Source organism: Anabrus simplex, chromosome 11, assembly GCF_040414725.1.
Source record: "Anabrus simplex isolate iqAnaSimp1 chromosome 11, ASM4041472v1, whole genome shotgun sequence".
NCBI lineage: Eukaryota > Metazoa > Arthropoda > Insecta > Orthoptera > Tettigoniidae > Anabrus > Anabrus simplex.
Window position 1 is genome coordinate 130,178,237 of NC_090275.1, and position 25,926 is coordinate 130,204,162.

A 25,926-nucleotide genomic window follows, 5' to 3' on the forward strand; every position below is an offset into this window, starting at 1 on the left:
CATGATGTACATGCCTATTTTTTGTTATATTATAGAGTATTTAGCTACAGCCAAAATTTCTTTACAAATGTAAGCTCTTCAATAAAGACATAAATAACTGTCGCATGTCAAGATAAATTGGTATAATTAGAGCTGTCAATATGGTTCATAACCCCTTTGGTTTATTACCTTGAAATGGATCACCCAAAACATAGGTTAGGTTGGAGAATACTTTAATAATCAGCATTAATTAATGCACAGTTTATTACTTTCATATTCCAAGATGTAAATGAAGCATTTAACTAAAGCATCATACATTAAAATTCAAAGTGTTACCACTAGAACAGCTGACATGGAAAAGTGATTGAAAATTCAAATAAATTCAACTTACGTTAAAATGATCTTTAAAAAAAGAAACTAGACTTTTCCGATATATCACCAGCATTTCTCCGGCTCGCCAAAATCCATTTCTCCCTAGTTTTAGCATCTTTGGAACATTTATAAACAATTTGTTTGGGATGGTGTGCGATGTTCTATAGCTCATCGGAACTATACACCATTTGTAAGATTTCTGCCTCACTGTCTGCGCAGTATTCATTTTAAATCTAAAATATACCACTCAGATTATTATCCAATGTATAGACCTGGAATTTAACTATACCAGACACCAAGATAAAGTAGAAATACGCATACTGTATCCTGCTTCTCACAGCACACTATGTGTTATTTCGTCTGCTAATTCAGTCAACCTGTACGATGACGTCAGACCAATGACATTGTGTACTTGCGTGACATGACATTTTCGTACTTTAATTTATTTTTTCTCATGTTTGGAGTTATTATTTTTACATTCTGATCACATTTTTGAATTCTGCATGAAATTTTGAATCAGATTAGCATATTTTTAATTAAAACCCCGCATCATGCATGTTCCCTATTATATTGAATTGTATTATATGTATATGTATGTACATTTTCGCGACCAGAGCGAATACTGGATCATTAAGTTATTCATCAAGTTCAGTCGGCGTTTGAAAGCACAGTGTCGGACGTTGAATATGTCGCGCTGATCTTCGGGAGCAGGCAATTTACTTCAATCGAGTTCTTCGGCTTCTGCACGATTTTGGATCTTCACATTTGTTGGATTGTGTTGTGACTTCACGCTTGATAGTGTTTGCAAGCTGGCTCACTTAACTGTTCTCAGCTTCTCGCAAACATTTTGAGACACAGTGGCGAACTTTGCGTGTGCTATGCTGCTGTTCAGAAGATTGCGCCTTGCTTCTTTTAAGTGACTTACCTTCCACTTCTTCTGGATTTTACAGTGCCTATCCCCGTTGTTTTATATTGCCTCCTCAACTGTTTTTGTGCGGACTCGTTCTTTAATTTCTTTCTTACCTATGCATTGTTTTTTGCGTTTTACTCGGCTGATGATGACCCGGATTGGGACCGAAACCGGTACTGCTTCCGCTTATAATTAAATAGGAATGTAACACTACATTTCTTATTTATTTGTATTGAATAGGTTGAACTACTTTATTTATTATTTCCATTTAATTGTAGGTATCCGGAACACGTCAATGCTAATAGACACAGGAAGTATTCTGCCATGAGTGTCCATATGGGAGATACGGGTCACCAATATACCGATATAAATCGAGACTTGACCGTATTAAAAAAGTGAGCAAAGGCAACCTGATGCATATATATGAAAATATTTATAAAGGTTTGGACCAGAGTTATAACACGAACAACAATTTGAACGACGTACAAGAGAATAATAATCCGTTATATGAACACATGCCGTTACTTTTAACATCGCGAAAAATTAATGTTTTGAAGTTACCTCCGCTAAAACAAACAAGCCACCCTTCTGTTCTACGTATAGGCAGGGCTGTTTCCCTTCGACCTATTAATAGCGCTGCTCCTCCTCCTACCGCCCCCAGCCAAGTTCCACCAAGCGAGAGGAAGCAGCTCAGAGCTAGACTGTAGGTTGAGGGTAAGTTTCTACAAACCCACTAATATGTAGACCTTGTCTTCAGTATTCTTCAGTCGATGATAAGGTTCCATTTCCGAGGCCAAAGTTTAAATCCTACGTTAGTCAGTACACTGTATGTGAAATCTCAAGAAATATTATTTAAACATGTGAAGATCTTTTGTGAGAAAGTGATGGACTGTTTTATGGAAAAATAGTGTGTGTTGTTTTTGGTGTATTTTTAAACATTTTGGAAAGGACATGAGCTCATCCATTTTAAACCATTAGACAGTAATAATTATGTATTTCAATTAGATACCAGATGCTATGGCTGAAGAAGTCTTAAATTAGATGAAACACGTAGCCTACCAAAGCATGCATAACATATTTTAACATTGAATGTTTTCTCACTTGCAAAGTGAAGTATATTGATTGGGTGGCCCATTAAACCTAATACAACCAGGTGAGTTGGCCATGCGGTTAGAAGCAGGGATTGGAATAACTTACCGAGGGAGATGTTACAAATATTTCCAATTTCTTTGAAATCATTTAAGAAAAGGCTAGGAAAACAACAAATAGGGAATCTGCCACCTGGGCGGCTGCCCTAAATGCAGAATAGTATTGATTAATTGATTGATTGATTGATTGATTGATTGATTGATTGATTGATTGATTGATTGATTGATTGATTGATTGATTGATTGATTGATTGTAAAACTCTCACCTGGAGCTCGGCAGTAGGTGTTGCCGGTAATGTCGGTGCGACAGGCCTTCCCCACCACGTTCCAGCGACTGTTGTCATAACAGTTAGCAAAGTGTTCTATGGTGAATGTCAGCACACTCTCGTTAAAGTTATTGCCCGAGTTCTGAAGAATCTCTGCCTCCAAGTAGCAGATGCGACCTTGGTCGTCGAAACCAACCTGTGACAAATGAAAAGTAGAAACAAGTTGCTGTACCTCAAGATACAAGCAGTAAAGCTCTTTTAGTTCCAGAACAGCAGAGGTAGAATACCTGGGGTGGCGAGCACTTTACCGTTTTAAAATGGTAGACAAAGGAGACGAAGGAGGACATTAGATTTTAAGTTCCTAAGTATTTTTTTGCTAGGGGCTTTACGTCGCACCGACACAGATAGGTCTTATGGCGACGATGGGATAGGAAAGGCCTAGGAGTTGGAAGGAAGCGGCCGTGGCCTTAATTAAGGTACAGCCCCAGCATTTGCCTGGTGTGAAAACGGGAAACCACGGAAAACCATCTTCAGGGCTGCCGATAGTGGGATTCGAACCTACTATCTCCCGGATGCAAGCTCACAGCCGCGCGCCTCTACGCGCTCGGCCAACTCGCCCGGTCCTAAGTATTTAAACAGAAATAAACATGAATATTTATTTCTAAATATTTGATGGAGTCTGATGATGGAACAAAACATGTCATGCTATTTTAATTAAGTTGTTTCTCTTTCAGCAGACGAAAGAGTCTCTGACAATTCGCTGCCTGGAGTTCAGCCAACCAGATGTGCTTTTTGAATAAATATGTATGGAAAGTAGCTACTGAAGTATAAAGTATCATTTTCCATACACGTTTGAGTGCGGAAAGAAAATACCCTTCATATCCACGAAGCAAAAATTAATTTTAAAAATGAGTATGAAAATTACCCCAGCGTGAAACTGGGTCGGTGAGCCGATCAGTGCTGGTGGCTTTAAGGCTTACAACCTTGATAGTTAAAAACCTGTTACCTTTTAGGTAACCACCATTACAACTTTCGTAATACTCGAAACATGGAGACAAAGAATATTCAGAAATGTACCCCAGGTGGTAAACAATCCACCCCCACACAGTCTGGGGCGAGCAGGTCATCGTATTCTGGGGAACCTGCACCTTCATGCTTCCCACTTCTATCTAATTCTGCTAAAAGACAACCAAAGAGAAACATCGATTACTTTGCTACAATAAACATTAATTCCCTACTGAAGGTAGGTAAGCTCAAACAAACGCTTGACGTGCTGGAAAAGTACAAGGTTATAATAGCAGCACTACAAGAGACTCGGTTTACCGACGATGATACAGTAGAGTCCGGAGTGTACAGAATCTACAAGGGGAAACCTGGTGAAAGAGTTATCAAGACACTTCCACAATTTGGTACTGGGTTCGCGGTACACCACAAGATGGTTGACCATATTTTAGATTTCACTTCACCTAACGGAAGGACCTCCTCACTATCCTTCAGGTCTCGTAATAGAGCATACAAAATCATAAATTTTCACTCACCCACGAATGACACAAACCGTTCAAACCTGGAAAATGTAGAACAATGCTGGGCCACCTTAGAAGAAACTCTAGATAAGATCCTTTCCCACCATTCCATCATACTCATGGGAGACTTCAATGCACAAGTCGGTAAGGAGTGGAAATACCAGCCCATAAGAGAACAAACAGAAATGGAGAACATCTCATTGAACTCTGTGACAAGTACAACTTAGTCCTGAAATCAACAGCCTTCAAACGTCTACCTAGAAAGGCCAAAACCTGGAGGAGTCCAAATCCTATGCTTGGTGAATTCCAGGTATACCATGTTGCTATAGCATGGCAACATCATATGGACATACAGAACGTGAAGGTATTACGAGGAGCCAACATTGATTCTGATCACTACCTTTCACTTGTCAAGATTAATATGCAACCCTTTAGAAAAACACCAACTCTCCAAAGTAGTCGTAAGTAACCCAGGTTCAACACTCTGCGACTGCACGATGAGGATTGTGATTTTCAGGATACCCTCAGGAAGAATACAGAGAAAGAAGGATGGCCTGCCTTACAAAAGACCTTGCTGGATGCCGCTCTAGAAACTATCCCTGCCTCAACAACCAAAGGCAAACACCCATGGTGGAGTTCAAAGTGTGATGAGGTTATAGAAGAAAGGCGTAAAGCCTGGACTAGGTGGAACCAACATAAAATTGAAGCCAATTATGAAGCCTTCCCCATGTAAAGAAAAGCTACAGCTAACACCATCCGCAGTGCCAAGAGAAATTACCTCAGGAGCCTAATGCAACAGGCTGAAAATAATTTTCAGAGAAACAACTCAAGAGACCTCTAACCGGCACCACCCTCTAGGACCTCGGTTACATCCTAGTGGTGATGAGGTTAATAACCTTACCCACCAGCTGAGGTAAAAAAGGAAGAGAGAGAAAGAGAGAGAGAGAGAGAGAGAGAGAGAGAGAGGCACAGCCTGGTGTGAAGGTTGCTATTGTGTCCGCCCCAATGGGTAGATAAAGCGAACACAAGAGAGAACAAGGGGCAAAAGTAAAACAACAAGTCACAGTAGGCCTACATAAAAAAAATTAAAGGATAAAAACAACACCAGCCAACAACATGATACTAAAATTACCCAAAGGGAGAAATAGAGACACTTACCCAAAACGTAGAGGAAAAGCGGCTTAAGGCCCGTGGACACCAAACCAAAAGAAATAGTTGCAGCGCTGCACCAAACGTGGTAAATGAAAACCAACTTTTAAGTGGTATGAAAGAAAACTTTAATAGAAATTAAAATGAGAGGTAACAATTCAAAAAGATAATATCTGGAGGAAACCTAGGTTCATCATTAAAGGAGAAGATTAAAGTCAGATAATAACTTGAACCAGGTGTTAAAGAATGTAAATACTCGTTTAACAGTAATTGGATTAACTTGCAAGAACTTGATATGTTTCGTTAATAAATAGCCAACAAGGCACCTTTAAATAAGAAAATATAGACTTCATTTAACAAATAATAAAGGAACTAATCCGTAAATATCAAGAAGGTAAAACAACAGTGACCTCCATACCTCAAACAAGGTAAGTAATGTGATCGATCACGCGTTAAAGAGAAAACAAATACCATACTTAGTAAACAATCAGTAGTTCCATGACCTTTAGGCCGGTTGCCTTTTAACTTCACCACAATTCATTCCAATTTCTACCAAGGGCAATTTCCAAGGTCACACGAAAATAAAGGTAGAAGCTACACATTTCGCCCGGACAAAGTACGAGGCGAAACCACAAAGAGGTTGGCCGAAATTAATAACTTTATATGAAAAATGCCAACGATACCAGGCAACAAAAATATTTCAACCAAGAAAACCACACGAACCAACAACAATCCCCATTAAAAACAAAACCGCACACAACAATGACCCAAACACACGTTGCCAGTGCACAGTCTACAAATGAGAAGGAAAACAAACGGTTTAAAAAAATAAAATTTCAGAGAAATCCCAGAAAAAACGCAATAAAACAAAGCAAGGAGAAATAAATCCCAGAAGGCAAGGAACTCGAAGGAAAGCTAACCCCGCTACCTTGGAAACAGCGCCTTGGTTCACACCATAAGGTACAATCAAAGTGCAAAAAAACTTTTACTTAATTTTAAAATAAACATACTAATTTCTTTCACCGTGTGAACTGCATTCTAAAACAATTAATTGCCGAAACCGTTTCCTATGGTTCACAGACGCACACGGTATCTCGCACAAATTTCGAAGAGGAAGTCTTAATCCCAATTATTATTATTATTATTATTATTATTATTATTATTATTATTATTATTATCTTGAAGTGCGCCGAAACACATTAATCTTCTTGCTTTCCCAGAATTACTTTGATCAAACAGTTACGTACCTTTGAGTCCAGAAAAATTGAGAAGCTCAAACCTGGCCATTGTTATTGAAGAGCGGCTACCACGAGGTCGTGAACTAAGGTTGTTCACCAAGGATCCTGGAGAATTATCGTAGCAAAAATGTAGTCCAATAAAACAGTAGGAGGCCAACAACTAATCCAATAAGGGATTATCCCTCTTAAGGATGATATCACGGTGGTTTTAGCACAACCACCCGCCGCATAGCGGAACACACACATTCACGTCCATCCATGGTGGCTGCAGAACGCCAACTCCCCCAGAAGTAGTCGCGGGCCGTCCGCACTAGACTCGCCGCACCAACTCGCGCACGCGCAGTAGGCGCGACACGGTACCCAGAACAGTAGCGCACGGCATTCTGTCGTCAAAAAAGTATATTGGCAAAGCCGATTGACACAGAATTTCCAGATGGCAGCGCACACATGCCAGTTCGAAAAGGATATGGGGGGAGTCTCAAACTACTTAATACTGTCTCAGACCTGTACAAAGGACTTAAGAAGCAAACGACCCAGTACACAGCTCTTACTCTCATCCTCCACGGGCCAGATGGAAAACTTCAACTGAGCAATAAAGACTACACCAAAACTCTTGCAGATTATTTCCAGAAGCTACTAAATATAGAGGAACCTAAAGAAAAGCTTATTTTCCATGAGCCTTCACACAGGAACCCTGATTCTTAACCACCTACGAGAGAAGAAATAAAGGACATCATCGCTGGTCTCAAGAACAACAAGGCTTCGGTGAAGACGGCATAGTTGCCGAGATGTGGAAACATGCAGATGACCAGTCTTTGCAGAGCATCCATCAGATCATAAAGGACATATGGACAACAGAGTCCCTACCAGAAGGATGGACGCAAGCCGTGAGTCATCCCCTCCACAAGAAGGGAAGTAAGACAGACCTCAACAATTATAGAGGTATTTCCTTGTTACAAATTACCTACAAGATCCTCTCTGTAGCCCTGCTCAATAGAGTCACCACACAGCTAGACTCACAGTTAGGTGAATGCGAAGCTGTTTTCCGTAAGACTAGATCTTGTCCAGAACAGATACACAATCTTAAGATAGTTCTCAATTACAAAAGCCGAGGTGGACATCCCTGGGTGGTGGTCCTAATAGATTTTCAGAAAGCTTATGACTCTGTGGACAGAGACACACTTTTCTCCAAACTATGGGAACTTGGTCTGGATGGAAAGACTCTACGATTGGTTCAAGCCACTCTGAGGAACTCGATGTCCAAGGTCAGGTTCAGAGGTGAACTATCCGAAAGCTTTCCAATCAGAACAGGAGTTAGACAGGGTGATGGTCTCTCCTGCATTCTCTTCAACTGTGTCTTGAAAAGGATCATTAGGGAATGGAGAACGATGCTACCACCGGGAGCTGGACTGAAGCTCGGGTAAAAGAGAGACAACCTCATTGTCCCGTGCCTAGCCTTTGCCGATGACCTCATTCTACTGCCAAACAATATAGAGGAGGCTACCTACAACTTACAGAGTCTTTATTGTGTAGCGGTTAAGACTGGTCTGAAGATCAGCATTCAGAGACTGAATTTATGACCAATATCAAGGAGGCCCCTTCTACAATTCCTCTCAGAGACGCTACCATACGAAAAGTACCTGCAGTTAAGTACTTGGGAGAATGGATCTCTGCGAATCAGAGCGAGAACCCAGCCACAGATGCCAGATGTACCAAGTTCAAAAGGGCTTATCACTCATGTCGTAGTATCTATTCATCTAAGTGCCCCTCCAAGAACCTCAAACTCAGACACTACAACTCGGTCGTCAAACCATCTGTTCTGTATGCTTCCGAGTGCCTTGTAATGGCTAGGAAGGGCCCACTCAGAAAGCTGGAGTTAAAGGAGAGGAGGATCCTGAAGAGGATATTAGGACCAATCAGAGAGGAAGGAGGCACTCACAGAATACGCCATAATGATGAACTCTATGAACACCAGGAGGACATCGTCACGTCTATAAGGAAAAGGCGCCTGACCTTTTATGGGCACTTGGCCCGTCTGGATTCCGAAAGACTCACCAACAGGATATTCACAGTAACAGGAAGAGGCAAGGCTTCTAAGAACAAATGGATCACGTCAGTAAAGTCGGATATAGAACAACTAGATATCCCACCGGGATAATTTCATGACCGACTACTGTTCCGTCAAGCCATCCGACAAGGAGTTTTCCCAACGTCCCTTACAAGTAAGAAGACTACAGGAACTAAGTGGACAGAGGAGACAAAGCTGGCTCATAGTCAGGAAATGAAGAAGTATTGGAAGAAAAGGAAAGCAACAACTTTACCGAAGAGAAGATACGAGCCCTGGGGTCCTCAGTAGGCCTAAACGACAAAGAAGAAGAAGGAGAGTGTGAAAAATGCACTTCCCACTCATAGCCCTTTCCTGTCCCATCATCGCCAGTCGGTATGACGTAAAGATATTGCGTGTTGTAATATACAGTTCCCCGTATTTGTTTGTAGTACAGAGTTTCACCTGGCCCAGATTTGAGCTCTTGTGACTTATTGCCTCCTTCCCTCTGTGGATCTTTACAAATATATTTAAAGTTGATTAAAATTAAGAGACTTCCACCTTTCAGAGCATTTATTATTTGTGTTATCAAAAGAGAACACTTAATTACAAGGACATGTTTCGTCTCTTTGTTTCTCTTTTGATAACAAAAATAATAAATGCATTGAAAGGTCTCTTGATTTTAATTAGACAGCGTGAATGTGGATACTTAATAATGAAGTACAGTACTTAACTAGCCCATTGTCGTACTCCATAAGGTGTAGCTGTTCCTTTACCTGGGGCACTAATCCTTACTTTCACTTCGTCCCAAGTCCAGCCACTGTGTGTAGACAGCTGTCCCTGGCTATACAACACACGACGACTGTTCGTCGGTTCGACTGCACAAACAGTCACATGCAGTGAACAGCTGAACAGTATTCAACAGCAGGACGATACTCACAACGGCGAACATTTATCCTCGCTGGCTCATGGCGATCCTCAGTCCACATAATTACATGAACACACAATACAGCCTACCGTTCTGTCATCTCCAGTTACACACTCACTGGTCTCTACAACACTACAACAACAACAGCTCCTGGTTCAAACCTTGGTGAGCCACTGGCGATAGCCAACACCTGTCGCCCTCAGCCCAACTCACTGAGTGTCACGGAGTCCAACTCTGACTGACGGTCCGCGGTTAGCCTCCGTTTTTATAGCTCGCGTGATTTGATCCAGGTCACCGCAGGCAGAACATTCCCGTTGAATGTCCAAGGAAGAGAACAATGGGCCGGCCTCACCCCACAGGCCCCGCCTGGAAGTGCTGAAAGCAGCTACCACGGGGCTGCCAATGTAGACAATGGGTCCTGCTACTTCCATCACTTCACCCATAACTCCACCTTCATATGTTTGAGAACAGTTTCCACAACTTTCAGTTTCTGTCTCCTCACACTCTGCTTTTATCATCTCATCTACACCCTTCTCACATTCAGGAGTTTATAAAATAATACCTGCATGTTTTCCTTATCTGCTCTGTCTTATTATCACTCCTTTTACCGTTTAACCTGCTTTATGCAGACTCATCCAAGTTCATATAAAACCAAACAGCCTCGAAGAATAGCGGCCTGCAGATTATGAGGTGTCGTGCGGTCAGCAGGACGAACCCTCTCGGCTTTGTAGACCAGGTACACTCCTTATCTCTGTGCACATCCCCTTCAAACTCTCGTATAAATCCTTCCTGCCTTTTCAATCAATCAATCAATCAATCAATCAATCAATCAATCAATCAATCAATCAATCAATCAATCAATCAATCAATCAATCAATCAATCAATCAATCAATCAATCAATCAATCAATCAATCAATCAATCAATCAATCAATCAATCAATCAATCAATCAATCAATCAATCAATCAATCAATCAATCAATCAATACTGATTTGCATTTAGAGCAATCGCCCAGATGGCAGATTCCCTATCTGTTGTTTTCCTAGCCTTTTCTTAAATAATTTCTAAGAAATTGGAAATTTATTGAACATCTTCTTTGGTAAGTTATTCCAATCCCTAACTCCCCTTCCTATAAGCGAATATTTGCCCCAATTTGTCCTCTTGAATTCCAGCTTTATCTTCGTACTGTGAACTTTCCTACTTTTAAAGACGCCACTCAAACTTACTCGTCTACTAATGTCATTCCATGCCATCTCTCCTCTGACAGCTCGGAACATACCACTTGGTCGAGCAGCTCGTCTTCTTTCTCCCAATTCTTCCCAGCTCAAACTTTTCAACATTTTTGTAACGTTACTCTTTTGTCGGAAATCACCCAGAACAAATCGAGCTGCTTTTCTTTAGATTTTTCCAGTTCTTGAATCAGGTAATCCTGGTGAGGGTCCCATACACTGAAACCATACTCTACTAGAGCTCTTACTAGAGACTTATATGCACTCTCCTTTACATCCTTACTACAAACCCTAAACACCCTCATAACCATGTACAGAGATATTACCCTTTATTTACAATCATATTTATGTGATTACCCAATGAAGATATTTCCTTATATTAACACCTAGATACTTACAATGATCCCGAAAAGGAATTTTCACCCCATCAACGCAGTAATTAAAACTGAGCAGACTTTTCCTATTATTTGTCAAATTCACAACCTGACTTTTAACCCCATTTATCAACATACCATTGTCTGCTGTCCATCTCACAACATTTTCGAGGTCACGTTGTAGTTGCTCACAATCTTGTAACCTATTACTCTATACAGCATGACCTCATCTGAAAAAAGCCTTACCTCTGATTCCACTTCATTAGTCATATCATTTATACTTATAAGAAAACATAAAGGTCCAATAATACTGCCTTGAGGAATTCCCCTCTTAATTATTACAGGGTCAGATAAAGCTTCGCCTACTCTAATTCTCTGAGATCTATTTTCTAGAAATATAGCAACCCATTCAGGCACTCTCTTGTCTAGTCCAGTTGCACTCAATTTTGCCAGTAGTTTCCCATGATCCACCCTATCAATACAGTCCATTTGACCTCCTGAATGAAAGATCTCTGCAATATCTTGCTGTAATCCTACAAGTTGAGTTTCACTGGAATAACCGTTCCTAAAACCGAACTGCCTTCTATCGAACCTGTTATTAATTTCACAAACATGTCTAATATAATCAGAAAGAATGCCTACCTAAAGCTTACATGCAATGCATGTCAAACTTACTGGCCTGTAATTTTTAGCTTTATGTCCATCACCCTTTTTTTTATATACAGGGTTTACTATAGCAACTCTCCATTCATTTAGTATGGCTCCTTCCAGCAAACAATAATCAAGTACTTCAGATATGGTACTATATCCCAACCCATTGTCTTTAGCATATCCCCAGAAATCTTTTTAATTCCAGCTGCTTTTCTAGTTTCTGCAAATTTTGTATCTTATTGTAAATATCATTGTTATCATATGTAAATTTTAATACTCCTTTGGCCTTAGTCTCCTCCTCTATCTCGACATTATCCTTGTAACCAACAATCTTTACATACTGCTGACTGAATAATTCTACCTTTTGAAGATCCTCAGATGCACACTCCCCTTTTTCATTAATTAATCCTGGAATGTCCTTCTTGGAACCTGTTTCTGCCTTGAAATACCTATACATACCCTTCCATTTTTCACTAACATTTGTATGACTGCCAATTGTGCTTGCCATCATGTTATCCTTAGCTGCTTTCTGTGATAGATTCAATTTCCCAGTAAGTTCCTTCAATTTCTCCTTACTTCCACACCCATTTCTAACTCTATTTCTTTCCAATCTGCACCTCCTTCTTAGTCTCTTTATTTCTCTATTATAATAAGGTGGGTCTTTACCATTCCTTGCCTGCCTTAAAGGTACAAACCTGTTTTCGCATTCCTCATCAATTTCTTTAAACCCATCCCAGAGTCTGTTTACATTTTTTTTAGATAGATAACTCTTTATTGCCACCCTAGTTTGCACCATCGGTTACAGACAATAAAGAGCATAAAATACACATGAACCCAAAAAACCAAACAAAACAATATAAACCAAACAAAACAATATAATATAAAGCTCTACCTATCTACACTAAAACTATTAACTAAGAACCCAAAAAACTGCACAAAATAATATAAACCAAACAAAACAATTACTATCTACTCTACTTATTTAGTGGTGTCAATGTCGGCGGAATCCAGCCTTACACTGCACCAACTTGTCTAAAACTACTGAGATGCCTCTGGTATGCGAGGAACTCCTCCGCATGTAAGGGCATCCCCTACCTTAATTCTAATGTACTAACCCATATCTACTCTCTACAGCTAACTAAACATAAAGAAAAAAAACCTTGGCTGCATGCGGCATTCCCTGTGAGGAGAGAGCCATCCCACCCTGGCCGCTATCAGCCACTCCTCCCGGGTTAGATATTACCCCCACCTATAACTCGTACTTCTCTCCTCATTTTACGTGGCGAATCGTAGAGGCGGTTTCCGGTCCATCATACGATCCGTCACGCATTTATCTACTGCTCCGCCTATAATCGGGTCGTCTTACTTTCCTGCCACCATCTTGATTCACTTGTTATTCTGTGAGCGAACATGTTTCCTCTTTCACCTAGGGATGGGACTGTACCATCCCACCCGTCTGTCTCTTATACCCCTCCCCCTTCCATCCCCAATCTTCCCCTCTTACTCTTCCTTGCCTCTGTCCATCTCTCTTATAATACTTATTCGCTATCTTTTACAGATAATCATCCACTATACCGTATAGTTAATATTTATACACTATATACAAACGCACTTGTTGACAATTTCCAGTTCCTTGCTCATCGCTTTTCTTTCTTATTCTTGCGTCTCTTAGACTAAAGCTACTTCCTAATTGCATTTTTTTAAATAGTTAACTTACATATTAAACCACCGAATTGCCACAAATCAAATCTGTCTTTTCCTTGTTTCCTCACATCACTTATCAATCCTTTCCATCTCTAAACAGTCCAACAGTTCCTCTTCCTCACGACCACTCATTACTTATTAAAATTTTTTAGCCAGAGGTTAAAATTATCTACTATTATGTTATCCAAACACCTTTTCTTGTCCACTAACCCTATCATTCATATTCAAACACTGTTTACAAATGTATTTGTTGACAATTCTCTAGCTCCTACGACTCTTAGACTAAAACTAAAAACTACTCTCTAATTTTTTTTGAACTTACATCTTAAACCATCGAATTGCCAACAATCAAACCTGGCTTTCCCTTATTCCTTATCTTTCTTCCGCTTGTTTCCGTTTCTAAACAGTCCAACAGTTCCTCTTACTCACATCCCTCGTTACTTTATTATCTTTTTTTTCTAACATTAACTACCACCTCCGTTCTCTCACACATGCAATCCTCTCCAAATATATACAAATCTTCTTTTCATCATACAATCAGATTGTACTTCGAACTCCTCTTATTGTCTTAAATTTTTATATAACCTAGCAGTTTCGTCTACCTACTCCCTCTCCTTCCTCTGTAACCCTCTTTTACCCCTTATTCTCTTAATTTCTTTATAAATCTCATTCTAACCATATTTAAATATTTCGAAATATTTGTTCCTCTTCCCCCATCCTCTGGCCAGCCAAACCGTCATCTTTTCAATTTTTTCTACTTTTTCTATCTCTTTTTTACTCAACGCTTTCTTTTTCAACTCTTCTAACTCCCTACATTCGATGAATATATGTAGGTCCGACCATTTTTCTCCACACAGAATACATCTACCTGCATTTTCTGTACCTATCCACCCTCTGTTTGTAGGAATTCTAAAAATCCACCAGTATAGACCTCTCTTGCCCTTCCGGTCCTCCACTTCGATTTTCGGGTTCATGATTTCTAACAATTTATTTAATACTGATAGTGAGGCTCTTTCTCTACATTCCATTATTAAACTCTGTCTCTCTATATCGACAACTCTCCTCATAACCCTTCTCCATACCCATTCTTTCTTCTCTCTCCACCTCTCATATCCTGTATCTCCTAACCCCAGTTTTCGTAATTTATTTTTGCACTTATTTACCCAATACCTCTCGTTCTCCATATTTTTCTGGAACCTATATGTGTCTTGTACTAAATCCCCTCCCTTCCCTTCTTCCAATCTCATCCAATACTTCATCACCCTCTTGGCTATAGTAGTGTCTATCGATTCTTTGCATACTAATCTAGCCCCCACATTTGCAGTACAGTTTGGAACTCCCATAATAATCTTACTAAATTTCGCCACCACCTGGTTTAGTTCTTTTCTATTTTCCTCTAATCCCCATATTTCTACCCCATATAACATTTTTCCTTTGACCATTGATTGGAACACCAATCTCTGCATTTTGTACTTTATATCCGGAAATTTATTTTCTAATATCCCCACTACTGCCAGTGCTCCCCTCCCTTTATATCTGGCTCTTCTAATCTGATTTTCCCACGTGCCGTTACTACTAATTATAACTACTAAATACTCCATTTTTTTTCTGGTCTGATTTCTTGCTGCTCGACTGTCCAGAATTTCTTTTCTTTTTTGGCTTTCCTCTTCCTACATATCATTATCTGCGTCTTCCGTACATTTATCTTGAGTGCCCATCTTCTAGTATATTCCACTACCTCATTTAGTCCGTCCTGCAACCCCTTTGCTGTTAATGCCAAGATCAATAAATCGTCTGCAAATAGCAGCCCCGGTATCTCCCTCTTCCCAATCCAAGGGCATTGCCATCTCTCGCCTCCATGTCTATCCAATATATTATTTATAAACAGTAGAAATAATATGGGTGATAGCTTACAACCCTGTCTCACACCCCTTTTCGATTCCATACACTTACTCAACCCACCCCCTTTTAGTTTAATCATCACCAATACTTTCTCATATATTCCTTCTATTGCCAGCCTCATTTTTTCCGATAACCCAACCTCTCTTAATCTAGTAAATAACGCCTCTCTATTCACTGCATCGAAGGCTTTCTCTAAATCTACTGCTGCTACATATAATCTCTTCCCTGGTATTTTCACATACTTCGTAATTAAAGTATCCAAAATCCATATATTATCCACAGTATTTTTCTCTTTTCGAAATCCATTTTGATAGTCCGAAATCCTTCCATATTTCTCTGCCCAATTTATAATCCTATTAGCTAAAATTCCTGTATATACCTTCGACAGCGAGTCCAGGAGTGTTATTCCTCTATAGTTGTTTGGATCACTTCGACTTCCTTTGTTCTTATATATAGGACAAAGTACTCCTTTTCTCCACTCGCTAGGGAATTTATTCGTTTCCCATATCTTGTTAAAAAATTTCACCATCACTTTCAACATTACTTCATTTGCTCCTACTTCCTTCCATATCCTGTTAGTAATACCATTTGCCCCACCCGCTGTTTTGGTTTTAACTTTACTTAACACCCTAACTATTTCCTGACTTGTTATCTCCTCATCTAGTAACTGTACTCCTGTTTGTACTTCCTTTACAATATACGTCTTTTCCATACCCCCTGACCTTCTCCCCTCCCACCCAAAAGCTCTGCAAATTATCCTATCCACTCATTTTCTGTTATCATTGTTCCTCCCCCTGTCGATCTAGTTCTCTTTATCTTATTTATAGTTTCCCAAACCCTATCAAATCTTTTCTCTTTGCAATACCTGTTCACTCTCTCAGCTTCCGCCTCTTTCCAGCACTTTTTTTCTCATTTAGTAACTTCTTGTAATCTCTTCTTAATTTACAATATTCCTCTCTTTTCCCTTGTTCCCCTCCTTTCTTGAAGTCCGCTAGAGCTGTCATTACAACCATTCGTTTCCTCTTACACTCTTCATCAAACCACCCCGCGCCTATGTTTCTGTCTATCTCTTCCCTTATTCTCACTTTCTTACCCACCTTCCATACTGGGCGTTCTATTAGTTTTAAAACTTCATCCACATCCCCTCCTTCCAACATCCTTTCACTTTCTACCCTTATACTTTCTTCACTCTCTTTTAACTCTGTTTTCAATCTCTCGATCGTGGTATCATTCCAAATGTACTTCCATCCCTCCTTATACCTATCTCTTTTTCCTACCCTTCTCTTCACTCCATCATACTCCCCTCTTAATTTTATCTTGATGGGCATATGTTCTGTTATCACACATTCTGTCACCTCAAAACTTATTATCTTCTTTAGAGCTATTTCCGTGCTAACTCCTATATCTACTACACTCCCACCCTTCGATGTGATGAATGTCAGTTCACCATTACTATCTCCCTTCATCCATCCATTTAAAATATATAATTTTTCTATAGCACATAACTCTAATAATCTTACCCCATAGCTATTTATATCTTTGTCTTTACTATTTCTTCTGTACTCACTCACTTCCTTATCCTCTCTCCCATAATCGGGTACCCTATTACTCACTCTTGCATTCCAATCCCCTAACAATATCATTCCATCTTCCACATATAATCCTTTAATTTTGTTTATTTCTTCAATCAGTTCTTCAAAAAATGTTTTATTCGCATAAGTTGAGTCTTTAGGATGGTTGTATAATAGAGCCAGGCAAATTGCCTCCTTCGCATCATTTCCCATTTTAATTCTCAGCCATACCACCCCTTCTACCTCATTCTGTATTCTCTCTACTCTACTAACTCATTTTTTATTAAAACTGTTATCCCACCCGGATTTCTTCCCATTCTCCCCCTTTTTTCTTTTATCACGTTGACTACTCTATACCCATCCCATTCAATTTCTATCCCTTTTCCGAACCACGTCTCTACTAGGGCAATAATTTCATACTCCTTTACTGTTTTCTCCAATTCTTTATTCCCTATCTTCCCCATCAACCCCTCAATATTCCACAACCCTATCGCCATCTCTAGTTATTTATTCCCTCCCACTCTTTGCACCTGTGCTTCTCCATTTCCACCTCTACTCCTTGTCACTCTTCCCTGTGAGTCCTCTCCAGATCTCTCCTCGTCCTCTTTTCTCTCGTCATCCTTCCCTTTCTCCATACCTACGCCTTTTTTCTTTCCCCACAGATCTTTCAAACTTAATGATCTTTCCTTATTTAGCACCTGTCTTTTTTCCATTTTATTTTCTGTGTTCCTTTTACTCGGAGAGGATGCATTCTTACCCTGCCTACTGTTACCTTCATTCACTATTTTCACTGTACTCCTCACCGGTTGTGGCACATTACTTGCTTCCTCCATCTCTGTGTTGTGATGACTCTTCAAGGACTCTCCATTTCCGCCCACCTGGTTGCTGGCACTGCTGTTCAGCACATCCCTACTTCCCGCACCTGATGTGATGTGGACTTCGCTCACTTCCGTAATATCACTCCTTTCTACGTCACTGACCTTCCTTGCTACTTCCACTGTTGCCAGGGACACGTTCTGCTGCTGTTGGTGTTCTTCATCAAGTTTTTTCAGCCTTCCCGCCCCCCACACTCGATTCCACCTTCCGTTCCAACCACCAGCTGCTTCCCTCTAATATATGCCTTAAGACCTTGTTTTCTTGCCTCTCTTAAATGTCTATTCAGAATTTTGTTCTTCTCTATGGCTTCCCTGTCCATCTCCCGTTTTTCCACACTTTCTCTCCTTTCAGATTACTCGAATTTCTTATTACAATGTCCGCCATCAGTGTCGATAGTAATTTCACTCTAATTGGTCTCTTACCTTTCACTCTCCCCACACGCTGTACATCGTCAATATCAACTTCACTGAAGTTGATCTTCATCCTGTTCTGGATCACTTCTACCACTTTGTACACTAGTTCAACTTTAGACTCTCTTTCTTCTTCTTGGACACCGTATATGAATATATTTTTTTCTTACGTTGTCTTGTAAACTCTTCTCGACTGCTCTCTTCGTTTCTCTTAGGTCCCACTCCAGGCTTCTTACCTTCTGCTTCAATAGGTCTAATTCATCTTTATTACACCTTTCCTCTTCCAAAATCTTCTTTACATCTTCTTTGACACTCAATTTTAGGTCCATAAATTCCCTGGATAACTCTCGGAACATTTCTTTTATTTGCTCCGTCTGACAAGCCTCTCTTATCATCTCTCTAATCGCCTCGTACTCTTCCCATCCAATGGAACCTACTGGACCTGGGCCGGGATTAATCTCTACTCCTCCTATTATCAGCAACACCATCACCACCGCCGCCACCAGTAACGTAGCCACCATCTTCCTTTTTTCACCCTTTAACTCCATTCTTGTTTCCATTCTGCTTCCCTTTTTACAGTTCCATCTGCCGATCGCTATCCTATATTGTGTCAACGTGATACCCATTGCTCCGCGCTCCACTCAGCACATCCGCTCAGCTCACTGTCTCACAGACGACTGCTGTTTACAATTTTATTTACTGTTTTCCACCGATCATAGTTACTTTTTAAAAACTGCCCCATGCCTGCTTTATCAGCCATATGGTACTGCATAATAGTCCTACTTTTAAGACCTTCCTTTCTAACACATTTATTTTTAACTATGACAAAAGCAGCTTCATGATCACTAATGCCATCTATTACTTCGGTTTCTCTATAGAACTCATCTCGTTTTATCAGCACCATATCCAGGATATTTTTCCCTCTGGTTGGTTCAATCACGTTCTGAATCAGCTGTCCTTCCCATATTAGCTCATTTGCCATTTGTTGGTCATGCTTCCTGTCGTTCGCATTTCCTTCCCAATTGGTATTTGGTAAATTCAGATCTCCCGCTACAATTACGTTCCTTTCCATGTCGTTTCCCACATAGCTGATTATCTTATCAAATAATTCTGAATCTGTGTCAGCGTTAACCTTTACCGGTCTGTACACTCCAAAAACATCAAGTTGCCTATTATCTTTAGAAATGGGCCTTACACCTAGAATTTAATGTTTCTCATCTTTAACTTTTTTGTAGCTTACAAATTCTCCTTTCACCAGAATGAATACTCCCCCTCCCACCATTCCTATCCTATCTCTACGATACACTCTGCAGTTCCGTGAGAAAATGTCTGCATCCATTATATCATTTCTCAGCCTGATTCAACTCCTATTACAATATCTGGTAAATATATATCTATTAAATTACTTACTTCTATTCAATTCTTTACAATACTTCTACAGTTCAATACTAACAATTTTATGTCATCCCCACTTGATTTCCAGTTCCGTGTTCCCTTATCACCGCTCCCTAGGCCACCCTGTTTCCCTGAATGTACCTCCCTATTACCCTTCCAAACAAATTTTCTAACTTATACGTAGCACTGCGGTTTAAGTGAAGGCCATCTGAGCGCAGATCCCTATCTCCTTTCCATCCATTACGATCTAGAAATGTCACTCCCAGTTTCCCACATACCCACTCCATAGTCTCATTTAAATCCCCAATCACCCTCCAGTTAGTATCCCCCCTACACAGAATTCCACTGGATAACAATCTCCGCTTCCTTTACTTCACCCGTGCTGCATTTACCAGATCCCGCACATCCCCAACTATATTGGTACTTATATCAGCTTGCCTTACGTTGTTGGTACCAACGTGAAACACTACCACCTTCTCCTTCCCCTTCTGCCTCTCTTCTACTTTCCTCAACATCTGCCTCAACCTAATTCCTGGATAACACTCTACCCTGGTTCCCTTTCCTCCACACACTTTCCTCACATGTCTAACGATGGAATCCCTCATGACCAGAGCCTCAACCCTACCCACCTCATTTCATCCCCTCTCCTCCTGGTCAGCCCTATCTTTCCTGATAGCTGCAGAAGCTACTTCCTCCTCCATTTTTCCTTCCCATGACCCTGTTACACCTGTCGTTTCCTATCCTCTACTCTATATTTCCCTTCCTCCTACTTCCACACATCTCAGCAGCAGTTCCCTGTTCCTCATCTTCCCTCTGTTGCTCTACCTGGGGAGGCTCGTAACGATTTTGCACAGACACCTGTCCTGAATTCTGATCCTGAATAGAGCTCTTAGCCTGCAATCGCCTTCCCCTTAGAACATTAGACCACCTGTCTTCTACAGCTCCCTCCTATCCTTCCCCTCCCTCTTGTACACCTACTGTAACCTGTACATTGTTTGAGGGAGGCCTACCTTCCTTCTTGTCTTCTATGAGAATCCTAATTATCTCCATCAAACTCTCCAACTTCTCCCTCATACCCCTCAATGCCTCGCCACACCCACAGTTCGTACACTTGCACTCCTTCGCCATTCTTTACGGAAAGAAAAATCATAAAGTCAGTAACCTTCTGTGCTGAGAGTTTCGACGATATTAAGCGTCAGCTGCACAAAATAACTGATGACTTTAAAAACGCTACGGCAGAAGTAGCGGCATTGAAGTCTAAGGTTGCCGTCCTCTAAAGGGAAAAGACAAGAGCAGATGAAGAAGTCTCTAAGTTTAGAGAAGAAAATCAAGACCTCCAACAGTACGTCCGGAGGAACAACGTAGAAATTCATGGACTGCCTCAGCTTGGTGACGAGAATCCAGTCGCAGTTGTGAAAGCACTTGGCAATGCGCTTGGTGTCGAAGTGACCGACGGTGATATTGATGCGTGTCATAGTCTACCCCAAAAGAAGCAGGGACTCCCTCCTCCTCTCCTTGTAAAATTTTGTAGCCGGTTAAAAAGGGATCAGCTGCTCGCAGCAAGAAAGCATAAATCAACACTAAGCTCAAAAGATTCAGGTATCCAAGCAGCTAACCGAGCTGTATATATCAACGAACATCTGACATCAGGGAATAAATATCTCCACAAAATGGCCAGGGTCTACGGCAATATGGATATAAATATATTTGGACAAGGGACTGCAAAATCTACGTAAGAAGAACTGAAAACCATCGATCAGTGCGAATTAGGAGCATTGATGATATTAGAAAGTTACAGAGCGAAGACACAAGTGTAACGGCACAGCCAAGATATCATACCAACACTCGTTAATGGCAGTACCTAAGTGTTACAACGGATATTCCATTTTTCCATTAGGCTGTTATGAAATACAATACGATTCCATAAATAATTTTGTTTTACAGAACATCAGTTCATATAGAGTTGCTTCTCACCTGGACGGAAACAGCTGTACTGGCCCGTCAAAATCTTACAGTGCGCTTAGGTGCGTGTACCTAAACAGCAGGAGTATCCGAAACAAACTTGAGGAAATAGAAATTCTGTTGCACATTATAGGCCAGGTAGATGTATTGGTTGTGACAGAAACTTGGGTAAAAAGTGAGGAGGCGAAATACTATAATATACCTAATAAGCATTTTTTCACACAGAGACGGCAAAGCTGGAGGTGGCTTAGGTATTTACATTTCGCACCGTTGGAAAGTAAATGTGAAAATGAATTGTGAATGGGTTGAAATTTATAGGGTTAAATTTAGTAGTAGTAAATATAAAAGTATTGATTTAATTGCAGGATATAAACCAAATAGGAATAATGCCACACCATTTCTAGCATCCCTCGAAAATTTTCTAAGTAAAACAACTAACAATTTATGCCTATTTTTGGGTGACACGAATATTGATATCTTAACTAGTGACCAACTAAAAAGAAAATACATGAACCTGCTTTCTTGCTATGATTTCAAGCAATGCAATAATGTATATCCAACACGAATATGTGATACCACAAGCACTTTAATAGATCAGTCATGTGTCTATAAATAATTCTGGAATATATTATTATTTATCAAATGTTGGTACCGTAGCTATGTAACTGACCATAATATATTAATATTTGATATTCTTTTGCCAATGTCTAAATCTCCATCACAATCACTTGAACTGAAAACGCTGAAAGCAACTAATGTAGACCGAAAAGATGATAGACCTGAAAGTAGTAATATCACTGAACATAACACAAAAGTAATAAACAACACTACTAATAGGATTGACATAATATATAATTCCTTTATTGACCAACTACCGCTTAGTACACAAAGACAGAAAGCACAAAGTCATCGAACACAAAGAACTGGTAGCTTGCCATGGATATCTTCTGAACTTCTCAGCCTTATTAAGTGACGTGACATTTTACATGCGAAACTTAAAAATCCAACCCTAAAGAATAACATCAATCTCAATCAGGAATATCGCAGGTGTAGAAACAATGTGACAAATCTAAAAAGGAGCTTAAAAAACAAATATTACTCTGAAAAATTTAGAATTCATAACAAGAACCCAAAGGAAACATGGAAAATAATCAATGAAATCATACATAACAAAAAAACAACAAAAGACGATAATTGTACATCTCTAGAAATAGATAAGAAGATAATTACAGACATCCAGGAAATATGTGAATCATTAAATTTATATTTTTCAAATATTGCTAAAACCCTGGCTTCAGCAATCCCTCCCCAGAGCACTGAAACCCTTGGGGTTACTAGTTACATGAACTCATTTTACCTATACCCAACTGATGAAACAGAAGTAAGATCTATAATATCAAATCTAAAAAACAAGAGTAGCTGTGGGCAGGACGGTATAACTGCCAACTTTCTAAAAAAATTCCAGGATTCTTTAAGTAGGATGCTAACAGAGATCATTAACGAATCCTTGGCATCTGGTACCGTACATTACCTATTGTCGCGGCCACGAAATTAGGCGGGTCAGAGAAATTACGCTGTTGCCAAGGCTATGTATCAACTGGCGAAGAAATGTCTAACTAAACACATCATATCGAAGAGCGAGGCAAGTTGTTCTCTCTCAAGCTCCTGATGTTACTTTATAATATGTTTCGAGACAAATTATACTACAAGCTTCAGAAAAGACTGCTGATTCCAGTGGCATAACTATTTTCCATATAAACCACTTTAAATAATTATGAAAAATAAAATCTTGAATGAGTAAGTTTAAATCCGTAGAATCATGTATTGAAAATTTCAGTAAGCGGCCAAGTTTTTATTTCTTCAGCCAATAAAATTTTGTCTGCGGGAAAAATCTAAAAAATCGCCTGACTTATATTTTTTATCTGAAACATATTTCCGTGAGTCTTGTAATTTTCCTGGAAAATGGCCCGGAAAGCAATCATGTATATGTCGCTAGCTGAGGCAGTTCGGGGCGCGCGCACCAGCATAGGCTGCACGACCCCGTAAATACTTTCGGATTACATATTAATCCGTATCAGTTTTATTACATTATAAATATTTGAATACAGCATATTGTACCGCGTAATATAGGAAAAGAACTACTTTAAAGAATAGGTTTACATTAATTTACAATGAAGTAAGAATAGTTTCTGGCTTCAAGGCAGTCTTAGTCACTGTCATCACTCATCTCACTATCTGTCGAGTCGTCTTTTATAATGATGATGAATGGCTCCTTTGTTTCGTCCCTTACTATTTCCTTGGCCCAATCGTCTAATTGAACATCTTCCGCGCGATTGAAGCACTTTTCCCAATCTGCAACAGTCACACGGTCGATGGCTTCTGACGTGAGTTTTTCTACGCCCTTTATTTTGAATGTCGTGTTCCTCTCTGCCACTTCTCTCTTGACTTGACCCAAATCAATTCACATTCACTATCCATCTTTAACTGCACTTACGACGCGAGCTCAACAGCTGCTTGACAGGGAATGACTCGGGTAAGGTGGCCTGGAGCGGATGGGCTTCAGTTTGACAGCACTGCACGATCAGCGTTGCCAATCCGTGCCCGGGGGTAAGCGACTCTCGACCATCTGTCGCTTCGCCGTTCCTATATCTGACGTCAGCGCAGTTTTCCTCACCCGCCTAATTTGGTGGCCGCGACAATAGTGAGCTAAAAGTAGCTAAAGTAGTTCCTGTCTTCAAAGGTGGGGATGGGAGGAATCCTAGTAAATATAGGCCTATCTGCATTCTCTCCATAATCTCCAAAATATTAGAAACTATTGTTAAAAAGAAACTTCTCACTTTTTTAAAGAAAAATAATTTCTTTTACAATGCACAATATGGCTTTCGTGAGAATTCTAACACTGAAATAGCAACCGTAGATCTCATAAATCTGCTGCAAGAGTCAATAGATTCTAATAATTTTACTGGTTGTTTGTTTATAGATCTAAAAAAGGCCTTTGATACAGTGGACCATGAAAGATTGTTGGCTAAATTAGAGAGAGCAGGAGTTCGTGGTGTTGATTTGAAGTGGTTTGATAATTACCTGTCTGATAGAAAACAGTATGTAGTGCTGAATAACTGTAGGAGCTCAGCAATAGGGGTAACCCATGGCGTTCCACAGGGGTCGGTATTAGGGCCGATACTCTTTCTAGTCTACATCAACGACATTGCAACTTGCCATTTGAAAGGACGTATTACACTATATGCCGACGACACAAACTTGTTCTATACTGGTTCCAATATAGACTCCATTGTTAAAGATATGCAGGAAGACCTCAATACTCTGTGCTTGTGGTTTCAAGCAAATAAATTAACAATTAATGTGCAAAAGACTAATTATATGATAATGACAAAACAAGGTCAGAATGAAATCCCAGACAGTAAAATATATATGCAGAATACTGAAATAAAACTAGTTGGAACTGTCAAATATCTTGGGTTGGTTATTGATAGGAACTTGAACTGGACAGACAATGTTGAATACATTACTAAAACCATCACACCTGTTGCAGGAATTTTAAAGAAACTTAGTTATCTTATCCCACAACATCTTCTAAAACAGATCTACTACTCTTTAATTCATAGTCACGTACAATATTTGAATGTAATCTGGATGCGCTGTAAGAAGTCTGACTTGAATGAGCTAATGGTAGTACAAAATAGAGCTGTTAGAAATATACTTAATATTCCCTACCTAACGCCAATAAAATATCTATACCTAAGTGCTAAAATACCACCCCTAGGCATGAGTACAGAATTCAATACAGCTGTACTCATGTATAAAATAAAACATAAATTTATACACCACAACACTGCATATACTTTGAATTCTGACAACCATCCATATAGTACTAGGCACGTGAATGACTTTGCCTTATACAATATTCGCTCTTATAAATATGGTATAAAGAGCTTTAAGTTCTCTGCGATCCAGTTATTTAATAACATCCCTGTGGAGGTAAAAACAGCACCAACTTTGGCAAAATTCAAACAAAGAGTCAAGCATTATTTTTGGGAGCGGTACAGTGCTCTTTAAATCAAAATATCAGTTGTCATTTAAGTCATTCTCCCAAACAATCTTGCAAACTGTCCGGAACTATTCTTGTACCTCTGCTACTTTTATATTATATAAATGTAAATACCCTACTCTGTAATCTATTCTTATACCTTTGCAACTTTCTTGTTATGTAAATATAAATACAGTCAGAAATAATTCTCTGTAATCCTCATATTGATGATGTATATATTTTATATATT

The 25,926-nt window shown here is 39.7% G+C and overlaps 1 protein-coding gene across 5 annotated transcripts in view; it reads right to left on the bottom strand.

Moving 5' to 3' along the window:
• The window catches only part of LOC136883355 (uncharacterized), a 647,239-nt gene that overhangs the window by 148,783 nt on the left and 472,530 nt on the right, over positions 1–25,926 (bottom strand). For all 5 annotated transcript variants that reach the window (XR_010861242.2, XM_068229694.1, XM_067155608.2 and 2 more), the window contains one exon: positions 2,676–2,871. Coding sequence is in view for 4 of the 5 variants with exons in the window: in XM_068229694.1 (XP_068085795.1) it covers positions 2,676–2,871 (196 nt within the window). In the remaining variant the exon portion in view is untranslated. The remainder of the gene's footprint in view (positions 1–2,675; positions 2,872–25,926) is intronic.